The following is a 23255-nucleotide window of genomic DNA, read 5'->3' as shown; positions in this document are numbered from 1 at the left end:
ATTATTTTATATATTAGTCCATCAATTGTTTGGTCTATAAAATGTCAGAAAATATTGAAAAATGATATTCAGTTTAATATGATATAAAACAGAGGAAAGCAGGAAATTTCCATATTTGAGAGGCTGAAAACAGCATTTTCTGACATTTTTCCATGAAAAATGATTTATCGATTATAATAGTTTTGCGATTATTTTTCCGTTGATCGACTAATCACCAAGTCAGCTAATGGTTGCAGCTCTAGTTTGCAGTATAAGTGTCCACCAGACAGCGTGCATGATAATAAAATGCCTTTTAAAAAAAATATTTACAGACCAGCTTCACTCAGCGAAGACGGCGTTAACAAACACGAGCAGAGAGATTCACTCATTAATGCCACGGTGCTGCAGCACAAGCTGTTTAACACACTCAGCCCTCCGCTGAACAGCTCCCACTTCCCTCCGCACGTGATTAATATGGAAAGCAGGAACATTCGAGTAAATTCCTCTGTGACGCACTCGTCAGAGCTGCTAAATCCATCGGGCTAAATTGGTATTCATGGAGGCTTTCCTCTCAGGAGTCGGCGCTCCCCGCGGGCCGCTCCGAGGATCCGCCACACAGATGCCTGGACGGCCTTGATTATGAGTGCAGAACGGCGTCGCCGCCCCAAATCTACCGAGAAGTCAAAGCCATTAAACTGTTCCAGCAGCAGGGAGGAAGTTAATGCAGTTTTTCTTGTTCAGCCTATAGATGAACAGAGCAGCATTTTAATAAGCAAATGCATCATTTAGGTACATTTACTCTACAAACATGTGATTGTCTCATCCAATACTCCCTTACACTCAACGGTGGAATACATTTACATGTCAAGGTCACAAACAATAGAAGTGATGGAAGAAATAATGTTAAAGCCACAGCGTCCGGACAGCTGATTCCCAAGAGAGTTCATCAATATTATGATGCTTTATGACAAGAGGTATATAGAAGGGATGCAAAACCGAACAGTTCAATGACTGTACAACCTTTGCACCACTATTAAATACAGGCCTGCTAATTATTTAATGAGCCAGATGACGTAGAAGAGGCAATTATCTGAGCATAGGTCTACTTGACCATTGCCAGAACCGATATTTGCTTCATCTGAGTCTATGTGGAGGTAGAAGGAAGTTACCGTTTGTATTGTTGTAGTCTGAGTAACGTGACGTCATATCCGTTCCGTATCCGTCAATCAAAACAAATAGCAAGCGGCCGGCGCGAGCCGAAACAAGAAAGTCTAAAGCGTTGGAGGGTCAGCGTTGATACGACCTGCACCCTCCCATGTTAAATCTAGCGTTGTAAACACTACACATCCAGTAAAGGATGGAAACACTTTGGGTTTCACACATTGACAGGAAAAGCAGAGCTAAAGCTGCATGCTAACTCTGTCACGGACAGGAAACGTTATCGTATCGCAGTAACGTGCAGTCGAGCCGGCCATCGCTCATCTCCGTGGAGACCCATATACTGACATTTCTGTTCTCTGCTTTGAAACGGCCCCAATGGAGCTGACCATGGATGGATAAAGAGAACGGAGCTGACGGGAGAGCTAGAGACCACCTTGGAGAAGTTAGAGGAAGTAGTAAAAAATAAGTCTGAAAAATGGAAAAAAAAAAAAAAAAAAAGTCTGAAAAATGTCCGATAGTCCAAAATATGAAAAATGGAAAAAGAAAAGAAAAAAGTCTGAAAAATGTCCGATTAAAAAAAAAAGTCTGAAAAATGGAAAAAAAAAAAAAAAAAAAAAAAAGTCTGAAAAATGTGTGACGAAAAAAGTCTTAAAATGTCCGATTAAAAAAAAAAGTCAAAAAAATGTCCGGTAAAAAAAAAAGTCTGAAAAAGGAAAGAAAAAAAAAATGTCTGAAAAATGTCCGATAGTCCAAAAAATGGGGGGGGGGAATCTGAAAATTGAAAAAAAAAAAAAAAAAAAGTCTGAAAGATGAAGAAAAAAATATTCTGAAAAATGTAAAAAAAAAAAAAAAAAAAAAAAAGGTAAAGAATCTGAAAAATGTCCGGAGAAAAAAAAGAGAAGAAAAGTCTGTAAATGTCCGGTAAAAAAGTCGGAAAAATGTGTGATGAAAAATGTCCGATAGTACAAAAAATGAAAAAAAAAAAAATATGAAAAATGTATAATAAGAAAAATATGAAAAATGTCCGATTAAAAAAAGTCTGAAAAATGTCCGATTTAAAAAAAGTCTGAAAAATGTAAAAAAAAAAAAAAAAAGTCTAAAAAATGTGTGACGAAAAAAGTCTTAAAATGTCCGATTAAAAAAAAGTCTGAAAAATGTCCGATAGTCCAAAAAATGAAAAATAGAAATCTGAAAAATGTATAATAAAAAAAAAAAAAATAATCTGAAAAATGTCCGGTAAAATAGTCAGAAAAATGTCCAAAGCGTCACCCAAGTATCGTGATAGTATTGAATCAGGTGATGGATGTATCGTCCCAGCCCTAATAGTAGTAGTAGTAGTAGTACATAAGTAGTGTTTAACCTACAAATTATGACCAGTTGATCAAACTGTAGAGGCTGAGCTGAGCACATTTTGACTGTACAGAAAGACTGATTAAAACGTAAAGTGTGAATAAGTGCAGTATACTGGATAAATAAAATTGCACAGAATCCGTCTTTTCAAAAGTTTGGATCAGTAAAGTATGATATACTGTATATTATATAATATGTCGATGTGTGCTGCAGGTTATGGGAGGACGGCTGGAAGCAGAGATACTACAAGACCAAGTTTGACGTGGACGTGTCGGATGAGGGTTTCAGGAAGAAGGTGGTTCAGTCTTACGTGGAGGGTCTCTGCTGGGTGCTGCGCTACTACTACCAGGTAACCCTGAAATCACTCTGTGGCTTCATTTACTCCGTCTCATACACTAAAACAGGGTCATAACCTGGACTGTCATGAGATCATTTCATCTGTACTGTTTCTATTCTGCTGAGAAACTGTTTTTTTTCCTGTTAAAGTGGTTAAATATGGACATTGGTGTAACTTCTCCCAAACACTACTGTACACCAGTGTTATAAACTTTAATATTGGCTTCCTTTTGAGCTATCCTAATGATTTTGGTGACTTATCAGATCACAAATGATGTGGCACCCTTAATTCAGAGGTGAAAAATCTTTAAATTAATAAAACAGCAAATCTGAAAAAAAAATAAATTATTTATTGCTCAGATACAGGTTGCTCAACAGTTTTGAAAGATTTTTCCATGACCTTTCCTGTCATAAAAATAAGAATTTGATCAATGTTCAATGAAGTTTGACAAGGAACGTTAAAACTTGCTGAAAGGTTTTGGTCTCATTCTTTTCTCCTTAGTTTTATTTTTAAACCAAATTCAGTTTATAATTGATCATCTCAGATCAAACTCACCTCGTTGTGTCCAAAGAAAAGACGTCTAATGGACGACCGGTGTTTTAAACAGAGCGACAGTTTTTTTTTTTGTTGAAAGTCAAGAACTGCTTACCGTCGAGTGTCTCGACAAACAAACCTCCACGCAGCAGAGATACCAGTATCACTTTATTGTTTGCAGTGTGATTATACACTAAATCATTTTATTGTTGTAAAATATTGATCTTTATCTTGAGATGAAATTATCAGCTGCGAGCCCTCTTCAGAGGATCCAGGGCCGCGGCGGGCTGAGCCGGGGGGGATTTGTCCGGGCTGATTGTGAGCTGTCTATATGCACGCTCTGTGTTGACTCCACATGTTCGCCAATCCAAAGCCCCTCTCAGGGGGCCGTTCTGGATGAATTCATTAGCGGGGCCCTCGGTGGACGGGGACGTGTCTGCTCTCCGCCGCCACACATTCACGGTTCTGTCCGCCGCCGCCACTGTAGAGTAATGGTCACGCACACCTCGCCAAATGATCAGAGCTGGGTTTATCCAGAACACAAAAGATTCACACTTTGTTCTCAGTTTTTTGGTGTGAAACTCTGATGAAGACGCTGTTTTTACTCAGTCTATTTGGTACAGTGGAAAGACAGAAACCAGGGCTGCACAATTAATCTAAATCTTATGGAAGTTGCAATATTAAAATGGCAATATTTGTTGAAGACGAATGTGTGTCAAAATACCATTTTAAACTAAATACTGTGGTGCTGCAGAGATGTCCCGGCCTTCACATCATATTCTACAGACTTAAGAAAACATCTTTGTTTGGTATAGATCACCGCAGAAATCACATCATAATAATCAATTTAATGTTTTTCAATGAAAATGAAAATTATGTAAAAATTTCCTAATATCGCAAATGCAATATCTGATAAAATAATCGCAATTAGACTTTTCCTGGATCGAAATCAAATAGAATACGGCGTGATATCAGTGTGCCAAACCTACAGTAACAAGTCTTAAATCTTCTGTCAACTTTAATCGACAACGTAGATGCTATTTATAATAATAATTAATTATGCATTTTGTTATATTTTATTTGTAAAGGCCACTTGATTTAATTTTAAACAGAACTGTCCGGCCTTAAAAATGTGTGTATTTTTCAAAATTTTTAGGAACAAGTTTATTAGGATCCCCATTAGCTGACACCATGACGTCAGCTCGTCTTCCTGTGGTCTGACACAGAACTCACAAACAATTATATATATATATATATTATATACATTCAAACATCACATTACATACTTAAAATCCCTGTCCTCACGTTACCTTAATTAAAAATGATGCTGGCAAACACCACAAACAAAAAAAAAAAAAACATCAGCACGCCAGAAGAATCATTTACTGTTGGATCATGCCGTTAATTGCATTAAATACATGTTTAATGCTTCTGGTATTTGTTTTATTAACTTGATTTGGTAAAGAGTTCCATCCTGTAATAACTCTGTACATCACAGTATATCTGAGGAGATTTGTTCTGATGATTGAAGCCAATAAGAATATTTTTTTTCTATTTGACAGTAGATTTGTATATAAAACAATCCGACTGATATTCAGTGTGATGAGATACAATCAGACAAAACTCTTCTTAAAGTATAAAACTTTCAACAATTCAGTTTGTTGGATTTTAATCATAATTAATCAGTCTGAGCTCATTATAGTTTTTATTTGATTTGAATAATTGAGACTAGCGCTGAATTGGTTAGTTAATTAGATGGATCGAGAATTGAGCCAAATATTTAATAAACAATTTGTATTTGTTTCTTGATAAATGTTTCTCACGTGATGATTTACTGTTTTTTATATATCATCGTAATTAACATAAAAAATTTAATGTTTGGGTTTTTGACATTTGGTTGGCTGCCACCTTCCTATTTTATAAACTAAACCATTAATCAGAACAAATAACAGATTAGTTGTTAATAAAAGTTGTTAATTGCTTAGTGGGCAACAGAAGATAAGATTACAGGGGATTGTCGTTTGTTTTCTGTGATAACATGCTGAGCTTTTCTCCGTCAGTCAGTTGTTCTAAAACTGGACAGTAAATGTATTTTTTTTATTTTTATTGTTGAGGTTTGTGGTCTGTGACTCCGCCAGGCCGAGGTCACAGATGAACTCTCCTCGAGGCGTTAACATAAACGATCGGTGCGATTATTAGAGTGGAGATTGGAGCCTCCTCCAGCTTTTATTATGGTAAAGTCCCATATTATCATGTGAATGAGCATCTTTAATAATAGAGCGGTGCTGAGGATTGGTGGATTTATCGGAGAGGTGGATTGTGGGAAGTGAAGGTCGTTGTTTGGTTCGTGTTTGGTCAGGGAGGTTAAAATTTCTCTTCTTTTGCTCCCACGTAAACATTTCAGAAACACCGAGCCGAGGAGGGGAGTTATTATTTAGATGCAGGAGCCTCTCAGCAGGTGTTACAGAATATTTAGTCCCCAGGTGCTCCAGCGTTCCACGGTCATATTTCTCCACAAGGACCGGATCGGTTTTTGCTCCCCCCCTCTCACCACCGATATTGAAGTTTTAAAGACACATATAGTTTAAAACACACTCTGTCTGATCAGGATTCAGGCCTGTGGAGGTTTTTAAATGTCAGCGTTAGTCTGATCAGATTGGATTTTAAGCTTTGTGCTGCAGTGGAACTTTGGTGGGAAAAAGGGCAAAGAAAAGCTTTTTCTTTCTGTTTCCTCGTCGTCTCTAAGTGATTTCTTTTTGTCTCATTTTGTCAGTCAGGAAATTACTTCACATCTAACACTAAAACTGTTCTGTAGGACAAAGGGAAGAGCAACAACTGTTGGGTGTAGAGCTGATATTAAATCAAACAGAAAATAAGTTAACATGATTAATCATCACTTGAGCTGCAACGATTCATCGATTAGTTGTCAACTATTAAATTAATCTCCAACTATTTTGATAATCGATTAATCGGTTTCAGTAGTTTTTAAAGAAAAAAGTCAGAATAGAAAAATAAATTAAAAGTAAGGAGAAAAGAAAGAGACCAAAACCTTTCAGCATGTTTTAGGATCTCTGAATAAAGATTTATTTTGCGGTCGAGTTCCTCGTCAAACTAAACGATCAATCAATCAAATTATTAATTTTTAAGACAAAAAGGTCACGGAGAAATCTTCAACAACAGTTTCTAACAGACGTGAGGGGTATAGAAACTTTTACAGCAGCTGGATTAGTTATATTTTTCTGTTTGTTTTAAGATCCTCTCAGGTTCCTTCCCTCCCTTTCTAAACCAGATAGAGCTGTAAGGATTAATCGATTAGTTGTCAACTATTAAATTAATCGCCAACTATTTTGACAATCGATTAATCGGTTTGAGTAGCTTTTGTAGCTTTGTGTGTGTGTTTGGGATTTCTCCCGACATGTGAAGTGATATTAACGGTCAGTGATTGTTTCCGTGTTGATCTGCAGGGCTGCGCCTCCTGGAAGTGGTACTTCCCGTTCCACTACGCTCCGTTCGCCTCCGACTTCAAAGACATCAAAGGGATGTTCACCGATTTTGAGAAGGCGACCAAACCGGTGAGAACGGACCGTCTCTTCTTCTTTCTTTTGTTGTCTCTGCTCTTTTGTCTCATCTCCTCTCCATCGTCACGCTCCAACAAAGAAGAGTTTTTATGTTGCATATGTTGCTCCAATCAAAAGCCAGTAAACTCACAATGACTTGAGGTCATGTTGGGTAACGCCAGGTGGAGGCGTTGTTATAGAAATCCACTAAAAGAGTCTTTACAATAGAAGAGATGAATGTGTGTGTGTGTGTGTGTGTGTGTGTGTAAATAACTCATGTTTGGTTGTCGTGTGCAGTTCAAGCCACTGGAGCAGCTGATGGGAGTGTTTCCTGCCGCCAGCGGCAACTTCCTGCCCGAAACCTGGAGGACCCTCATGAGCAGTCCGGTGAGTGTTGAGTCCCGAAAGAGGTCCAGAGAGATCAAGAGGTTGTTCTGATAATTCAGACATCTTTAAAAATGGGTAAACTAACTGCGACAGATATGCAGGGAATAAATATCTGATACAGAATGATTTAAAGAAATACAGACTTTTCTCAGAGCAGAATAGTTTTAATGAGCTCAAGTCTCACTTCTTTTGCTACAGGAGTCTTCCATCATCGACTTCTACCCCGATGACTTCGCCATTGATCTCAACGGCAAGAAATACGCCTGGCAGGGTGAGTCAGTAATCCAGCTGTTACACCTGTGGGGGAGATCCTCAGTCAGTAACCCAGATGTTAAAGGTGTGGTGGAGATCCTTAGTCAGTAACCCAGATGTTACAGCTGTGGTGGAGATCCTCAGTCAGTAATCCAGATGTTACAGCTGTGGTGGATATCCTCAGTCAGTAATCCAGATGTTACAGCTGTGGGGGAGATCCTCAGTCAGTAACCCAGATGTTAAAGGTGTGGTGGAGATCCTCAGTCAGTAATCCAGATGTTACAGCTGTGGTGGATATCCTCAGTCAGTAATCCAGCTGTTACAGCTGTGGTGGAGTCTTTCCAGCAGTTTTATATCATTATTGTGAATTAACACCTGATCCCTTCTACATGAGACGCGTATAAAGTCATTAATTCACTCTCTGACTGTGTTTTTGGGGATCTTTCACGGAGCTGGACTAGTTCTACCCACTGGTCTGAACTTCCTCACAGGACATAGAATTACGTTCCCCTTCTTCTCCTTCTACTCCTCATCCTTCTTCTGGTACTCCTCCTTCTCCTTCTTCTTCTCGTTAAATTCCTGTGTATGTGCTTTTATTTTGAAGGTGTGGCTTTGTTGCCCTTCGTGGATGAACGCCGGCTGAGGGCGGCTCTGGATGACGTCTACTGTGACCTCTCACCTGAGGAAGGTGAGTAAAAACATATTTCATTTAGTCCTTCCTCTTCTCTCTTCCTTCTCTTCTCTGTCTTCCTTTGTTAGTCTGTTGTTTTGTTGTTTGTTTTTCAGTTTTTCCATCCATCATCTCTCCTCTCTTCCCCCCCAGAACCCTAGTAGAGCCCCAGTCTTCCCCTCCAGAACCCTAGTAGAGCCCCAGTCTTCCCCTCCAGAACCCTAGTAGAGCCCCAGTCTTCCCCTCCAGAACCCTAGTAGAGCCCCAGTCTTCTCAGTAATCACTGTTTTTTCCCCTCCCTGACCACAGCCGCTGTCTGTTCTCTATTGCAGTGAGAAGAAACAGTCTGGGCAGCGATGTGCTGTTTCTGGGGAAGTCTCACCCGCTCTTCGACTTCATCCACGAACTCTACCGCACAGAATCTCACGAGGTAACAAAACTCCACAATAGACACAATAAATTCACAATATATATATATATATATATATATATATATATATATATATATATCTCAAACTGATGGTGCTGAATCGTTCTGTCTGTCTTCAGAAATAATTTTAGGCTGCGTTCCAAATCGCATACTTTTTCTTTTTTTACTGTTGGTACGTACTGCAGCTGCCCTTACAAAATACCTACTGTTGCATGCAGTATGAATACAACTGGGACATACTGCTTTGTCTTGAACTGTGACCCTCTTGCTCATATATCCGCTGTGCAAAGGATTGTGGGTCAGAATAGCCAGAAAAGCATGCTGGCTTGCATTCTGCAGAATGTGATCAGATGTACTAGAACATCCTGTTTTTTTTTTGGCATACTTCATTTGACGTACAATATATAAGGACATACTAGATGTTTTTCTGGCGTTTCTTCTAGCTTCAAACAGTCAATGTACTTTAAGACAGGAAGCAACAAAGGGGCTGATGGGAAATGTGGTCTTAATCTTGACAAACGGGAGCAGTGGGGGAATGTAACTAAGTACATTTTCTCAAGTACTCTACTTAAGTACACATTTGAGGTACTAGAGTATTTGCATTTTCTGCTACTTTATACTTCTACTCCAATACACGTATTTAATAGTTTAGTTTTATACTTTGGTAAACTAATAAATTATGATGCTTTATTATGGATAAATATAAGACTTTATTGATCCCTTGGTGAAACTCACAATCTACCCAGCAGTAATTAAAAAGATAATAATATATATTATTCTGCCTAATGAGTACTTTTACTTATACTTTTAAGTATATTTTGATGCTAATACTTGTGTACTTTAATCTAACATTTTGAATGCAGAGTATTTCTACACTGTGGTCTTAGTACTTCTACTGAGTACTTCTTCCACCTCTGGATGGGAGCACTAACAACTTGCATCATCTGAAAAGTTTCTCAGTAAATGTGATGATGAGGTATCTAGTTTCTCATAGTTGTGGTGTTTCATAGCTTCTTTAAATTAATATCTTTACTGTGGTGTAACGCATCCTGCAGCTGCTCTGTCATCTCAACACGTGTCTGTAGTAGTAATAATAATAATAATAATAATAATAATAATAATAATAATCTTCTTCTGTGGTTCTGTGGATCAAACTTTCACATCCAATAAAAGATCTGCATCGGTTGCTGCGTCACTCTGCTGCAGATGTGTTTGTGTAGCTGAGTAGGTGTCGTCTGAGTTGTATTTGGTCTCGTTGATTATGCATTCGTAAACTACAGCAAATTGTTGTTCTCATATTTTACTCGCTGGGTGAAAACATCCTAATGAGCATTTCTGAACAGTGAAGCGAAAACAGCAGCACGTAAAACTGCAAACATTGACCAGGACTGATGCGGACGCATTACTACAATCATTTATAGGCTCTGGTCTCGCTGAAAGTTCCCATTTAAAGTAATTTCTTAAACTGTAATGTGTTTTCTTCCTTAAAAGAAAAGATGCAAATCTGAAGCAAACTTCTCAAAGTCCTAAAGCTTACAAATACATTAAATGCATGCCGTTACACACACACGTGTAGACACGCCGTTAGACTATCGACATCTTCTGTGCAAAGCTGACACACTGTCCGAGTGGAAAGAGTTCATCCTCTGAGGAACCTAAATGTGATCAGTCAGTTCATGGCAAATATTCCCTGGTTAGCAGGACAAAAACACCTTGAAGTTATTCTCTATATTGATGCACATCATCTAACCAGGTGTGAATATACATAATACAGTGTGTTGTAAAAATATGACTGTATATTCTGCTGGTCAGTAAATCAAATCACCATTAATAACTTGATACAAACTCCACCTGTCCCTTCTCCAGGCCACCGATATCCCTGCAGAGCTGTGCCACGGGATCCTCGGCACATTAAATCTCGATGACAACCCTATTCTACCAGATAAGTAAGGAAACGCCTGCTTTATTCTCACTTTCTTTTCTGTACATTTTGTCTCTTGTTCTTTATGATTTTAAGAAAAACTTTAACCTCCCAAAGGAGCTGGTCCAAGTGTTGTTGTGTTATAAGTGTCATTTCTCCTTCAGGGCAGTGACGTCACCCATCCCAATGCTACGTGACGTTGCACAGAACAATGCGATCGGGTAAGGAACCGTCTATTTTCATTCTTTATTCTGTTTTCAGATAGTTAAACACCATGAGTTTTGTTCAAGGTTGACATATCTGACTGAACACTCTAAAAATCTAAATTAGGGATGCACCAATCTGACTTTTTAAGTCCCGATACGATACCTGGGCTTTGGGTATTGGCCGATACAGAATACCGATCTGATACCAGTGTTTAATTAATCAGCTGTATGCCACACTGTGTGGAAGTGACTGGGATCATTCTGTTATGTGTAAGACAACATCAGGCTGGACTTAAACATTACTTTCCTAATATATAAAACAAAATGTAACAAATAAATACAATTTTTTTAATTTTATTTATACAAATTGAATTTGTATTTATTATTAAAATAATAAATCATACACCAGTATCTTGGTAAAGAATCTTCAAAATTAACAGAATTTTTATTCATTATTTAAATAATAAATCATACACCAGTAACTTGATAAAAACATCTTCAAAATGAACAGGGATTACAATTCCATTATATAATGTTTGTAGTATATAAACATAGATCGGATCCATTGTCACCGATACCCGATCCATCTTTTTGAGTCAGTATCGGCCCGATATCCGATCCGGTATCGGTGCATCCCTAATCTGAATATAAAAAAGAAGGGTGATCATGTTGGTTTTCGGTCCGTGCTCTGATACTGTAGCAGCTTGACAGGCTGGATCATCTGTATTTCTACATACATTATACAAAAAATTCATGCTGCTGCAGTATTTTTCCAAATGCTTTTACTTGACCTCCGACTCTGCACATGTTCGTCTGACTGGAATAAAGAGCAATTAAAATTGAAAAAGCAACAAAGGCAGAGCTGATGTCAAACATGAGAGGAGGTGGACACAATAATAGGAACTTAATGCAGTCAGATGCAGTGGCCACGCAGCGAATCCTGTCGTTTTGAAGCTTATAATCACGTGTGCTGCTAAACATTATCGGTTAATGTTTAAGGTCAAGGGGATGCCGACCAGCAGTCAAAGATATTCAGATTCTAATGATATAAAACAAAGAAAAGCAGCAAGATACTTCTCTAGACTGTCATTATAGGTTCAACTCTGTGGTCATTTCCTAGCTGTAGTTTGCAGTGGAGGTTGTTGTATTGAATTGTAATATGTGCTGAGGTGTTCCTGTTATTTTGTCCACCCCTTCTGTGTAAACAAAACCTGCCAAAAAAACATAACAAACCTTTAAATGCAGGACTCACAGTTGATAGTTAACAATACTTAATATTCTGTGTACATATACATACACGTTATGCACATGTACACATATGTATACTTTGTGCACATGTACACATACATATACTTTATGCACATATTCACATGCATATACTTTATGCACATATTCACACACATATACGTTATGCACATATTCAAACACATATACTTTATGCACATATTCACATACATATATGTTATGCACATATTCAAACACATATACTTTATGCACATATTCACATATACTTTATGCACATATTCACATACATATACTTTATGCATGTATTCACACACATATACTTTATCAGGCAGATATCTGCATGTTTTTTGACTTGTTGTATATTTTGATTCACTTGCATCCAGACATTTTGAGCGCAGCTCCAGAGCACATTATTATTATTAGAGCCGTGTGTATCTGTACACCCACCTTTCAGTAGAATAATAGGAGTGTGCAGCTTTTCTCTGAGGGAGAAAAGACATTCAGGAAGATGTGGAAAATGACCGGGTGAAGTAGCCGAGGCAGGTTGAGAATGACAACACTTCATCACGATAATAATCCTCGACATCAAACATCACAAACTCACGATCTCGGTGTTGAGGGGGAGATTTTTCCTTTTTAAAAATGTGAGCTAATGGAACTCTTTTTGTCCCCAGTTGAAGATGATTTTTCTTCTGCTTTCCAGAGTGAAGTTCAAGGATCCCCACTATGCAGATGACTTTGTGTTCAAGGCGGTCCTCCTTTCTGGAGCCAAGTGAGGGTTTTTTTCTTTGTTAAACTTTATCTCAGAAATGCTTTACTAGATATTAAAGCCTTTTTATTTTGCACCTCTCTTTATTAAAGGCTGGTGATATTATATAGTTCTCTTATTTCAAAAAATCACATGAAACGACTAAAACCAACAACGTGTTAATAAGACTCTCAGTTCTTTCTGGCACTCAGCTCCAACCCCGTTGGTTCCTACTGAACACGTGGATCTTTAAAAACCCAAATATATATAGTTTTATTTTAAAATGGTCAGTCATAACTTTATTAGGGAATTCTTTTCTTCATAGAAAAAATGTAACACTATTTAACCTGCCAGGCTCTTGAATTAAGATAAACCACAGCGGCAGGTAAAGTCAGTAAAGTTCCTGCAGTACGTTGCTACTGCCCTCTTAACTACATTGTAATGTTTCATACAAAAGGAAACTAAGAAGATTTGTCGGCAACATGTTTAAATATTTAAAGGAGTATGCATGGCTGCATGTAAACGGGAATATTAAAGGAATATTCATTTTCAGCTTGGTAAGAATATTGTCTTTTTCGGAATAAAGGCAAAAAATATTTTTTGCATGTAGACGTAGTCAGTGATGTCTTTAAAAATACTCATATAGTTTGATTTTATTTACCCAAAATACACAAAGTTTTCTATTTAAAATGACAGAAAAAGAACAAAAGTACAGCATCACTTGGTGTCTGTCGGGCAGCGATCAGAAAGTATTCATTATTTTAATTGGAATCGATTTTCTGTTTCATTTATTAGAAACGTATTGGTTAAGTGATAATCTGCAGGTTTCAGTCGGAGAAGACGCCGGTCTTCTCTCTGTGATTTAAAGTATTTTCACATAAAAATGTTTCTCATTGCAGCTTTAACTCCGTTTGTTGTTGTTGTTTTTGTCAGGATGCCCAATAAGGTCCTGAAGCCAGGGGACTGGGAGAAGGGGAACCGGGAACCATGGAGACCCCAGCTGGGCTTCAACCAACACAGGCAGCAGGCTCACGTGGACCAGTCCGGCTTCCGGGCTCTGGGGTAAGTTCCCCTGTTTATTAACTGTAACAGCCATTAAAAACATCGTCTGATGAAGCTATGAAATCATCATTGTTGGAAAGAGTCCACATGTGTATTCTATCTCAGACTCATGAATCAGAAATTTGGTACTTTAAAGGGCGGGTCCATCTGGGTTTTAAATGGCAACGCCCACTCAGCCGTTAGCTAAAAGCAGTGACGTAGGTTAGCACAGTGAGATAATCAATAAGGTTATGAATAATGTGAACGCTAGCACTAGCTGAGTTAGCTGTGCTAAGTTTGGAAATGACTTGAAAGGTTAGTTTGGATCTTTTGAGGTGGGGTTGTATGTATACTCCTGTGTTCTGCCAGGTAAAATGACTGTTCTATGAATGAAGTCTGGTCTAGTCTTGAAAACCACGATATAACGACTTCAGTTCCCCGTCGTAAAGGGCCGTCTGACGGCGAGGTAAAGCGGCTGTGGACGAGAGCAGCAGAAAAAACGACCAGACCAGACTCCATTCACAAAAGCAGTAATTTTACCTCTCAGAACAAGAAGAAGGGAGTTGCTGGTCTACCGCTGCATCCATCGACTTTCTGATCTGAACTAACGTCAGCTTAGCTTCCATGCCAGTACTGTATGTAACGTTATACACTGACTATAAGGATGTATATATACTGTACATGTAGCAGCGTCATCATGCAGAAACCTCCGTCAGGTCACCATGTGGGAAAACGTTTTTAGAAGAGCTTGAAGGGAAAATAGCATTTTTAATATTTTATTTTAATATTCAGGTTTGAATACGTACGGAACACCACCGGGAAGATACAGAATGATATTACAACCCGCCCTTTAAGTGTTTGTTTTTTCTAGATACACATGAAAATAAAACAATTTTTTACCAGTCAGGAATTGTCAAGTGTCGCCACTGATACTGTAGGCAAGGCAAGGCAAGGCAGCTTTATTTGTATAGCACATTTCAACAACAGGGCAATTCAAAGTGCTTTACAGAAACATTCAAGAACATTGCGACAAAATGCAAAAGAACATTAAGAAATAATTAAAACAGTTATAAAAACATAAAAACATTAAAACATTAAAACTGTAGGTTGACTAACTTAAATAGATTTGCTCACAGTTAATTTCCATATAATTGAAATGCAGTTGAGTTGAAACTGTAGTCTAACAGGCCTGTGCAATGTCAATAACTGTTATACATCTGGGGTAAAAAACATCATGAACACACAAAAAAAATAGAATTTAAAGTAATTCCTTTGTCCTCCACATTTTTAACGTCACCCATGATAATACTCATGAAATACACCCAGAAAAACACAATAGTTTTAATACATTTTCCGCAGCTTAATAAACAGTTATAAACATTTAAAACACACACCTGCTTGTGTCCTGCAGGCTGTGATGATATAATTTTATAGTACGTGAGTGTTGAACAATGACGGCTGATTCCGCAGTGACTCAGTATTCAGATTTGGGAAGAAGAGTACAGTATTTTAAAATGGAAAATGTGTTTAACGCTCCCCATTAACCAGCCATCCTTGATTATGATCTAAGCTCTCTCCTCCACACGTTGATATTATCATTAAGGAAATGTGAATAATTGAACATCTGGCTCGGTCCGACTGTGGCGTGTTTGGGAATTAATTATGCACGGATTTGAAGAAACAGAATGTATTCCAATTTTTTTTCTTTTTCTTGCTAAACTAAGTCGTTAATTCAGTAATTCAGGCAGTTTATGTGGCTCGCTGGGGCCAAACAGGCAGGTGCTCGGAGGATGCCGAGCAGGAAAACCTGGAGAGTTGTTAAGAAAAAGATCGTTTTGTTGCTTTGATTTCAAATCATTGACTGATGGGTGTGTTAAAGTCCAGTCTGAGGGATGAAGCCAGTGTTGGACACTTCTGATATGATGGAGGTTACTGTCTGAAAAAACACAGGACAACACGAGTATCTTTTGTATAAATTAGTCATCGAGTATCATCATCTCAGTGGTGAATGGACTGCAATCATGAAGCGCTTTTATGTGAGAGAAACATTTTGTTCTACAATATAAAACACGTCAGTAAATATCCCACTCATGAATATTGAAGCTTTTATGTGTCTTAATAAAGACGGTTGCTAACAAGTGGCTAAATGAGATTACTAAACATCATCACGCCGACTCGTCCTCCTTTACAGCCTCGTTGTGTTTACTCACTTTGCCGCCGTCATAACTGTCCAAAGTTGTAATATCCTCTGTGTTTTGTAGGAATGCACCGATGCCACTTTTTTTCAGACCAAGTACAAGTACAAGTACTTACATTTGGGTACTCGCCGATACCGAGTACCGATAGGAGTACTTCTCTGTGCCTGTGCGGACTGCCCTCAGTGCGCCCCAACCGTGTCGTACCCCCAGATCGGGGCTCGCCCACATAAAAGGCGCCAGGGGTCTGCGGCGATATCTGCAACCCACCCGACCCGTCTTGAAACACGGACCAAGGAGTCTAACGCACACGCGAGTCAGATGGTGCAAGCAAAACCCTGTGGCGGTGAGGGCTGGCGCCCGCCGGCTGAGGTGGGATCCCGGCCCAGCGGGGTAGGGTGCACCACCGGCCCGTCTCGCCCCCATGCGATAGGACCCGAAAGATTGTGACGAGAGGTTAACGTCACGCTGCCGTAAAGTGTTATCGGTGCCGTTTTGCGAGTACAAGTACATAAGCACAGTATCGGACCTGATACTGGTATCGGTGCATCCCTGGTGTTTTGGCATCTGATTCAGGTTATAGATTAGATATCAGATTAACAGGACTTCCTAGGTTGTAGTTCATGTCTCACCTGTACTTGAAGCAACGCGCACCAACCAACACAGCTCCGTGGGCTGTTTTCAGGCTGAACACCTGTTTATCAAAGTGTCCGTTACGGAGCTGCTGAACCTGAAAGAAGCTTCAGCTGGCAAATTTAAACCGATTTAGATCTGACGAGAAGAGATAAACACGTTTTTATATAAAGCTGATGAGAATGTGACAACTCTTTTGTAGTATGTTGTGAGTGAGATTCTTACAGAACAACGTCTTCTTCTTCTCTCTCTTCCTTCAGTCACAGTATGAACAGAAACCGTGGCGGAGGACAGTACAGCAACACCCCGCCGCCGAACGCCTACCAACAAGGAAACTACCGTTCTGCACACAGCGGCGGTGGCGGCCACCAGCCCTTCCAACGTAAGAAACACACACACACACACCAACCAATCAGCCATAACATTCAGACCACTGACAGGTGAAGTGATAACATTGATTATCTGGTTACCATGGCGCCTGGCAGTGGGGGGGATATATTAGACAGCAAGTGAACATTTTGAACTTTGTGTTGGAATGATCCAGCGTAAGGATGTGAGTGACTTTGACGAAGACTAAATAGTGCTGTCTAGACGACCGGGTCAGAGCATCTCCAGAACTGCAGCTCTTGTGGGATGTTCCCGGTCTGCAGTGGTCAGGACCTACCAAAATTGGTCCAAGGAAGGTGAACCGGCAACAGGGTCAGACCCGAGGCTCATTGATGCACGTGGGGAGCGAAGGCTGGCCCGTGTTGTCTGATCTAATAGAAGAGCTACTGGAGCTCAAACTGCTGAAAAAGCTAATGTTGGTTCAGATAGAAAGGTGTCAGAACACACAGTGAGGAGCAGTTTGTTGCCTCTGGGGACCGGTCAGGGTTCCCCATGCTGACCTGTGTCCACCGCCAAACAACAGGCACATGAGCATCAGAACGGGACCACGGAGCAATGGAAGAAGGTGGCCCGGTCTGATGAATCACGTTTTCTTTTCCATCATGTGGATGGCAACGAGTTCCAGGTGATGACTCGGCCTCCAGATTCTCCAGATCTCAATCCGATCGAGCATCTGTGGGATGTTCTGGACGAACAAGTCCGATCCACGGAGGCCCCACTTCGCAACTTCCAGGACTTAAAGGTTCTGCTACTGACGGCTTGGTGCCAGATACCACAGCAAACTTTACGATAAAACAAACGCAGTCGGATGTGGTGACAGAAACTGTTCATCAGCTCAGCTTTGAACAAACATCAGTTGAATCTGACAAAAAAAAAAACTCGATGGAGTTAAACGTTAAATGGACCTTGTGAAACTGCTGCTTCCAAGGTCGTGAAAGAACTTTAAAAATTGTGTGAATTGTTGGATTCGCGGCTGTAGCCTTGTACTGAACAATGCAGTATGATACTCTGCATTATTACAACTCTACTTATTATGCCAGTCCATTTAAATTCAGCCAAAACATTTTCTTTTCACCGTTTCTTCCTCTTGAAAATCTTCCCCTCTCCGTCCTGAAATCGGAGGTCACTGTGAAGCATGTGAAAACATTTTTTTGCTTCCTTAATCAGAGCGGTAGATGGCAAAATACTAAACTATTATGATTTGATGCTTTCAGTCAGTTCCCTGTATTCCTTTTAAATAGTTTTCAAAGGCTGGATGGATCAAACTAGAGACCTAGAGCATTCAGAGGATGGATGAATCAGACTAGAGACCTAGAGCATTCAGAGGATGGATGGACCAGACTAGAGACCTAGAGCATTCAGAGGATGGATGGATCAAACTAGAGACCTAGAGCATTCAGAGGATGGATGGATCAAACTAGAGACCTAGAGCATTCAGAGGATGGATGGATGGATCAAACTAGAGACCTAGAGCATTCAGAGGATGGATGGATCAAACTAGAGACCTAGAGCATTCAGAGGATGGATGGTTTTCCTAGCTAGATTGACAATAAGGTGGCTTCTGAGCAGTTTACACAACACAAGTGCTCGCCATCCAATTGCAGAAAAATGCAATTTTTGCAGAAATCTCCAAAATGTCAAAAGTTTTTGATCCCAAATCACAGCATGTATTTTTCTATGGATCATCGTCTAAATGCCTAAAATATAATATAAACAAACAGATGCTGTTGTTATTATTATTTTACTTTGTATACACAGCTGCCAAACTGTCGCTCTAATTTTGGTTCATCTGATTAAATATCTTCCTTTTGTTCATCTCGTCGGAGGGACGGTTGAACGTCGTCACACACGGAGGCAGAATCTCTTTCCTAATCACACCGTGTGTGCTCGGCCCCCGGCCTCGACCCCCCCGCGCTCCTCCGCCAGCTCTTCTCCAGTTTGACTTTGATGTGCCAATTTGCAAGTAGATGAATAATCTCATCTGCCCACTGATGGCGTGCGGGGGAGTCGCAGCTATTCTGGTGGCACTCGATGCAAATGGGGGTTTTTGGCTCCTCCGGATTGCGGCAGCACCTCCCCTGGCCTCTGCCGCTCGTTCTTAATGTTAAACTCGCCAATTAGCCGTCCAGGATATTCTTTTTTTTAATCTCTATATTTTTTCCATCATGGTTGTGGGAGATTATTACTTTAACGTCTGTGATTCTCAGCCTGGTGATTTTTATTATCTCAGGTTTATTATATCAAGCACCTGGAGCTTAAAGGCTGTTGTTGAACGTAGCACTGATTTGATTTCTGCTGTTTTTTGTCTGTTTAAAGTTGTAAATCTGACTTTTTTCTCGAGCGATGACCATCACATGCTCAGGCTACATCCACACTAATACGCTTTTGTTTTAAAATGCATAACTTTTGCTATGTTTATGCCTAACTCCCACACTACGCTGCTGACCCCGTCTTAGTTTTAAAAAACTAAAAAGATGTTAAAAAGCTAAAAGATGTTCAAGGACACAACAATAACTCAATACTTATCAACTCCAAAGTCGCAGAGAGGAGCTGAAGAGCCTCGTGTGGCTCCGGAGCCGCAGGTTGCTGACCCCTGGTCTAGTGTTAAAAAAGTTAACATAAATCGCAATATCGAATCGCAATACATATTGAGTCGGCACCCAAGTATCGTGATAGTATTGAATAGGGAGATAGGTGAATCGTCCAAGCCCTATTGGCTTCTATACTCTTTGAGCACATGCCCAGTGTATGTGAATAGACATGTGATATGCGTTTTCAGGCGTGGTAATAGAGATTAATTCTGAAACGCTCGTCTGGACGGAGATCGTTTTAAAAGGAAAACTTATGAGTGTGGACGTAGCTTCAGTTTTGGTCTAAAATAAGATTATTAACTATCAGCAGCTGGAATTATTCAACTTGTTCTAATAACACAAATGACGCTGGGTATTTTCTCATATCTGCTTCACATTGATGGTAAAATGTGGACTTATTGGCATCCCCAGGAATGTGATTATCCACACAAGTGGGCCTTATTCTGCAGCAGGAGGCCGGAGGCCTGCTTTTGTCCAGATAACACTTTCTCAGGACCAATCCTCTGCCTGGCCAGTAATCACTGCAGGCTTTGCTGCTCGGGGCTTTTGTGATTTTTTTTTTTTTTTTGGGGTGGGGGTGTGGGGGGTTGGTTGCTGATTAGCGTTGTGGGAGACCCGGGCCGGTAATGAGACTGTCGAGTGGCTCCGCTGGACACAGTGGCCCCCTCTGATAAAAGCATCCGGGAGGATCCCGTTTGATTGGGTGTGTGATGCGCTCTGAAGAGGGTTGAAACCAAAGTTAACTTCCCCCTTTGACGGCGCCGCTACCTCCTGCAGTGATGTGTCAACACGCTGCCTCTGAAACACGCTGCGGGGCTTTGTGCGCCGCAGCCGGACCAGCTGGTGTTTAATAACCAGCCGGGGAGGCTCTGCTGGTGGCCATTATTGTCTTTGACACACAGTGACACCAAATTTTAACCAGGGCAGCAAAGTAACGGATTCATCCAGCGGCCACAGTGGCCGATAAGCCTCCGGACTCCCCGACCACTTCAGAATAACAACTGCACATAATAGCTGCTAGTCCACCTTCAGTAACAAGGAGTCACCAGGTACATGTGGCCCTGCTCATAACAGCATTTGTTTTCTCTCTATTTTCACTAAACCTTCTTATAAAACATCACATTTACTTTTTAAAACTTCTGAACAGTTCAGGAGATTTCTTCTCAAAAGACGTTTTTAATTTACTGAAGCCTCAGGATCAGTTTGCTTGTTGCTTCGTGTTAATACTCCGACATTGATCTAAAGTCTGCAGCTTCAACACGGTGCATCAGTGGCTTTTACTGTAGGAGGTTAGAAGATGTTCGAGGATTCGACAATAACTCAACTCAATATTTATTTATCCACTCCAACGATGTATTGTCGTGAAAAACTAAAATGAGTTCAGAAGTTTGATTTATAATTTTTTTATTGGTTTTAAAGATATGCATTGAAAATATCAACAAAAAACATGTAATAAAAAAACAATAGGAGATATTAGAATAAATAAAATAAAATAAAAAATAATACAATTATTGCTAATAACGATAATAGACCCCCCCAAAAAAAATATGAAAAAAGAAAATAATCATAATAATGGCGAATCCCAACGCCCAAATAGATCTCCATGTAGTTTGAGTTTTTTTACATGTCTAGTTTTCTTTGATTTAAATCAACATTAAATGCTTTGCACGTAAAATATTGTATTCTTTGTGATTTATAGGCCTCGTACGACTTTGTAATTAATAACTAACAAATGAAGTTTATTTTTTTATTATTTTTTGTGTTTGTGATCAAATTTTATTGGTTTTAAATATTTGCATTGGAAATTAACAAAAAATATGTAATTCAAACCAAAACATTAATTGAAAAAAAATTATTACAAATAAAGATGATAAATAGCCCATGGGAAAGTTCCTGATTTAAGACTTCATGTGCAGCTGCTTGTGTTTTAGGTAATTAAACACTGATGCCTCGAAGTAATTTGGCTTATTTGCACTGAAAGTCGGTATCGTATGTTCCTAATGATTCTTTGTGATATGTTGTTACCAGAAAAACCTTCTGTTTTTTAACCATCGTGCCCTCAGCTGTCTTTCATTGAGAGGTTTTAATCTTGGTTTGTGAAGCAGCAGCGGAAGATTAAGTTTTGGGAGTCCGTCTGTCGGCTGAGAAGTTACTGCTTACTGTTACTGTGTCCTGCTTCAGCCGGCTGGACGTGAGCTGAGTCAAATAGTCGCTGAACTAATTGAAAAGAGGCGGAGAGAGGCGTTTAGTTGTTTAGCGCTGTTGTAATCCCCCGCATTAATACAGTGGACGCAGCGCGTTTTAAGGATTTAAAGCGTAATCCTTTATTGGCTTTTGTCCGGTTGCAGACTGGAGGTCTATACACTTTCAGATCATTGTTAATTAAGGAGATTGACAGGTGTCCACTTGTAAGTCTCTCTTTTGAGTCATCGCTGGCGATGAGGAAAAGAAGACCGGAGTGTTGTGGAGTTATAATTGGAGCCCAACTGGGTGGTCCACTTAAAGTTTGTTGGTGGAGGAGATAATCAAACATGAAAACTGAATGACAAAAACAAAATGATAATGTGCCGCCAGCAGTCGGCCTGCTGGCGGCTAATTGTGCGTTTTACTACTTTATGCAGCAGAGAGCTGCTGGAATATTTCCTGATTGGCTTCCCTTTAAATTATCAGGTCATAAAACAGATTATTTCAGTATTTTCTTCCATTTTAATGATTTTCATGAGTTCCAATATGCTTAACTTAGTAGTTTTAAACTCTCCTGATATTGGACCTTTGATAAGTATAGATCATCAGATGGTTCAACATGATCGAGGTTCCTTTCACACAAAAGATCTGGAAACCTGCGGTGACATTTTATTTGTATTTGTTTTTCTTTGACTGGGATCCAGTTTTCCATCTGGAAATCAAACCTAATCTCTAAACAACTTTCAGTGGCACATTTCTGTGTCCCATGATGCTTCTAGATGTTTTTATGTCCTAAGAAGCACATTATGTTGGAAAACTTGGTGTTTCTGCAGTAAACTAATTTGAATAAGAATTTACAGATTTTTAATGTCAGTACTAAAGTCAAATCAGCTGTTTTAGCTTTAAGAGGTCGATTTCCAACACGCAGAACGTCGACGAGAGCAGGACGATAACAAAGAAAACAAGACTTGCGGCCAATCCCTGCTGAAAGCGTTTTGAGAAGCGTCACTCGCGCGTCTCATGGAAAAGATACGCTTTTAAAAGTATCGATCCACACTGACCCACACCTTTTTATGCTTCAAGTCTATTTTTGTCAAGTTTAGTGAAGCGTAATTTGCATAGACAGCTGTTTAAATCACACAAATATCCCGCTGTATATGAGTTTTGAACGTATTAACCATATCTACCTTATATTAATTGATAAAGGCTCCCAGTCTGTCTGTGAGCTCGCTTGTTTCACTACCGGCAGATTCCCCTCACTCCATACTGTGGCCACGGAGATCAAATCAACACATCGGCCTACAAACACTGTTGATTTCTTCCCATGGAGACAACGTCAAAACTACTTTGGTTTAGTACATTTTGGTGAAGGCAGGTTAGCGAGTCATTGTCACAGACGGGAAGAGACGTTCATGAAAGTCGGTGTGGATTGGATAACGACGCTTTT

General features: G+C 39.7%; 1 protein-coding gene across 3 annotated transcripts in view; it reads left to right on the top strand.

Moving 5' to 3' along the window:
• Window positions 1-23255, top strand: part of xrn2 (5'-3' exoribonuclease 2) — a 45373-nt gene that overhangs the window by 13385 nt on the left and 8733 nt on the right. For all 3 annotated transcript variants that reach the window (XM_037750772.1, XM_037750771.1, XM_037750773.1), the window contains 11 exons: window positions 2704-2839; window positions 6826-6933; window positions 7216-7305; window positions 7504-7576; window positions 8162-8245; window positions 8560-8657; window positions 10524-10603; window positions 10743-10799; window positions 12733-12801; window positions 13711-13839; window positions 16907-17028. In XM_037750772.1, the coding sequence (XP_037606700.1) occupies window positions 2704-2839; window positions 6826-6933; window positions 7216-7305; window positions 7504-7576; window positions 8162-8245; window positions 8560-8657; window positions 10524-10603; window positions 10743-10799; window positions 12733-12801; window positions 13711-13839; window positions 16907-17028 (1046 nt within the window). The remainder of the gene's footprint in view (window positions 1-2703; window positions 2840-6825; window positions 6934-7215; window positions 7306-7503; window positions 7577-8161; window positions 8246-8559; window positions 8658-10523; window positions 10604-10742; window positions 10800-12732; window positions 12802-13710; window positions 13840-16906; window positions 17029-23255) is intronic.

This window comes from Sebastes umbrosus, chromosome 18 (assembly GCF_015220745.1).
Source record: "Sebastes umbrosus isolate fSebUmb1 chromosome 18, fSebUmb1.pri, whole genome shotgun sequence".
Classification (NCBI taxonomy): Eukaryota; Metazoa; Chordata; class Actinopteri; order Perciformes; family Sebastidae; genus Sebastes; species Sebastes umbrosus.
Note: the sequence above shows the minus strand (reverse complement) of the source record. Positions and strands in the feature narration are given on the sequence as shown.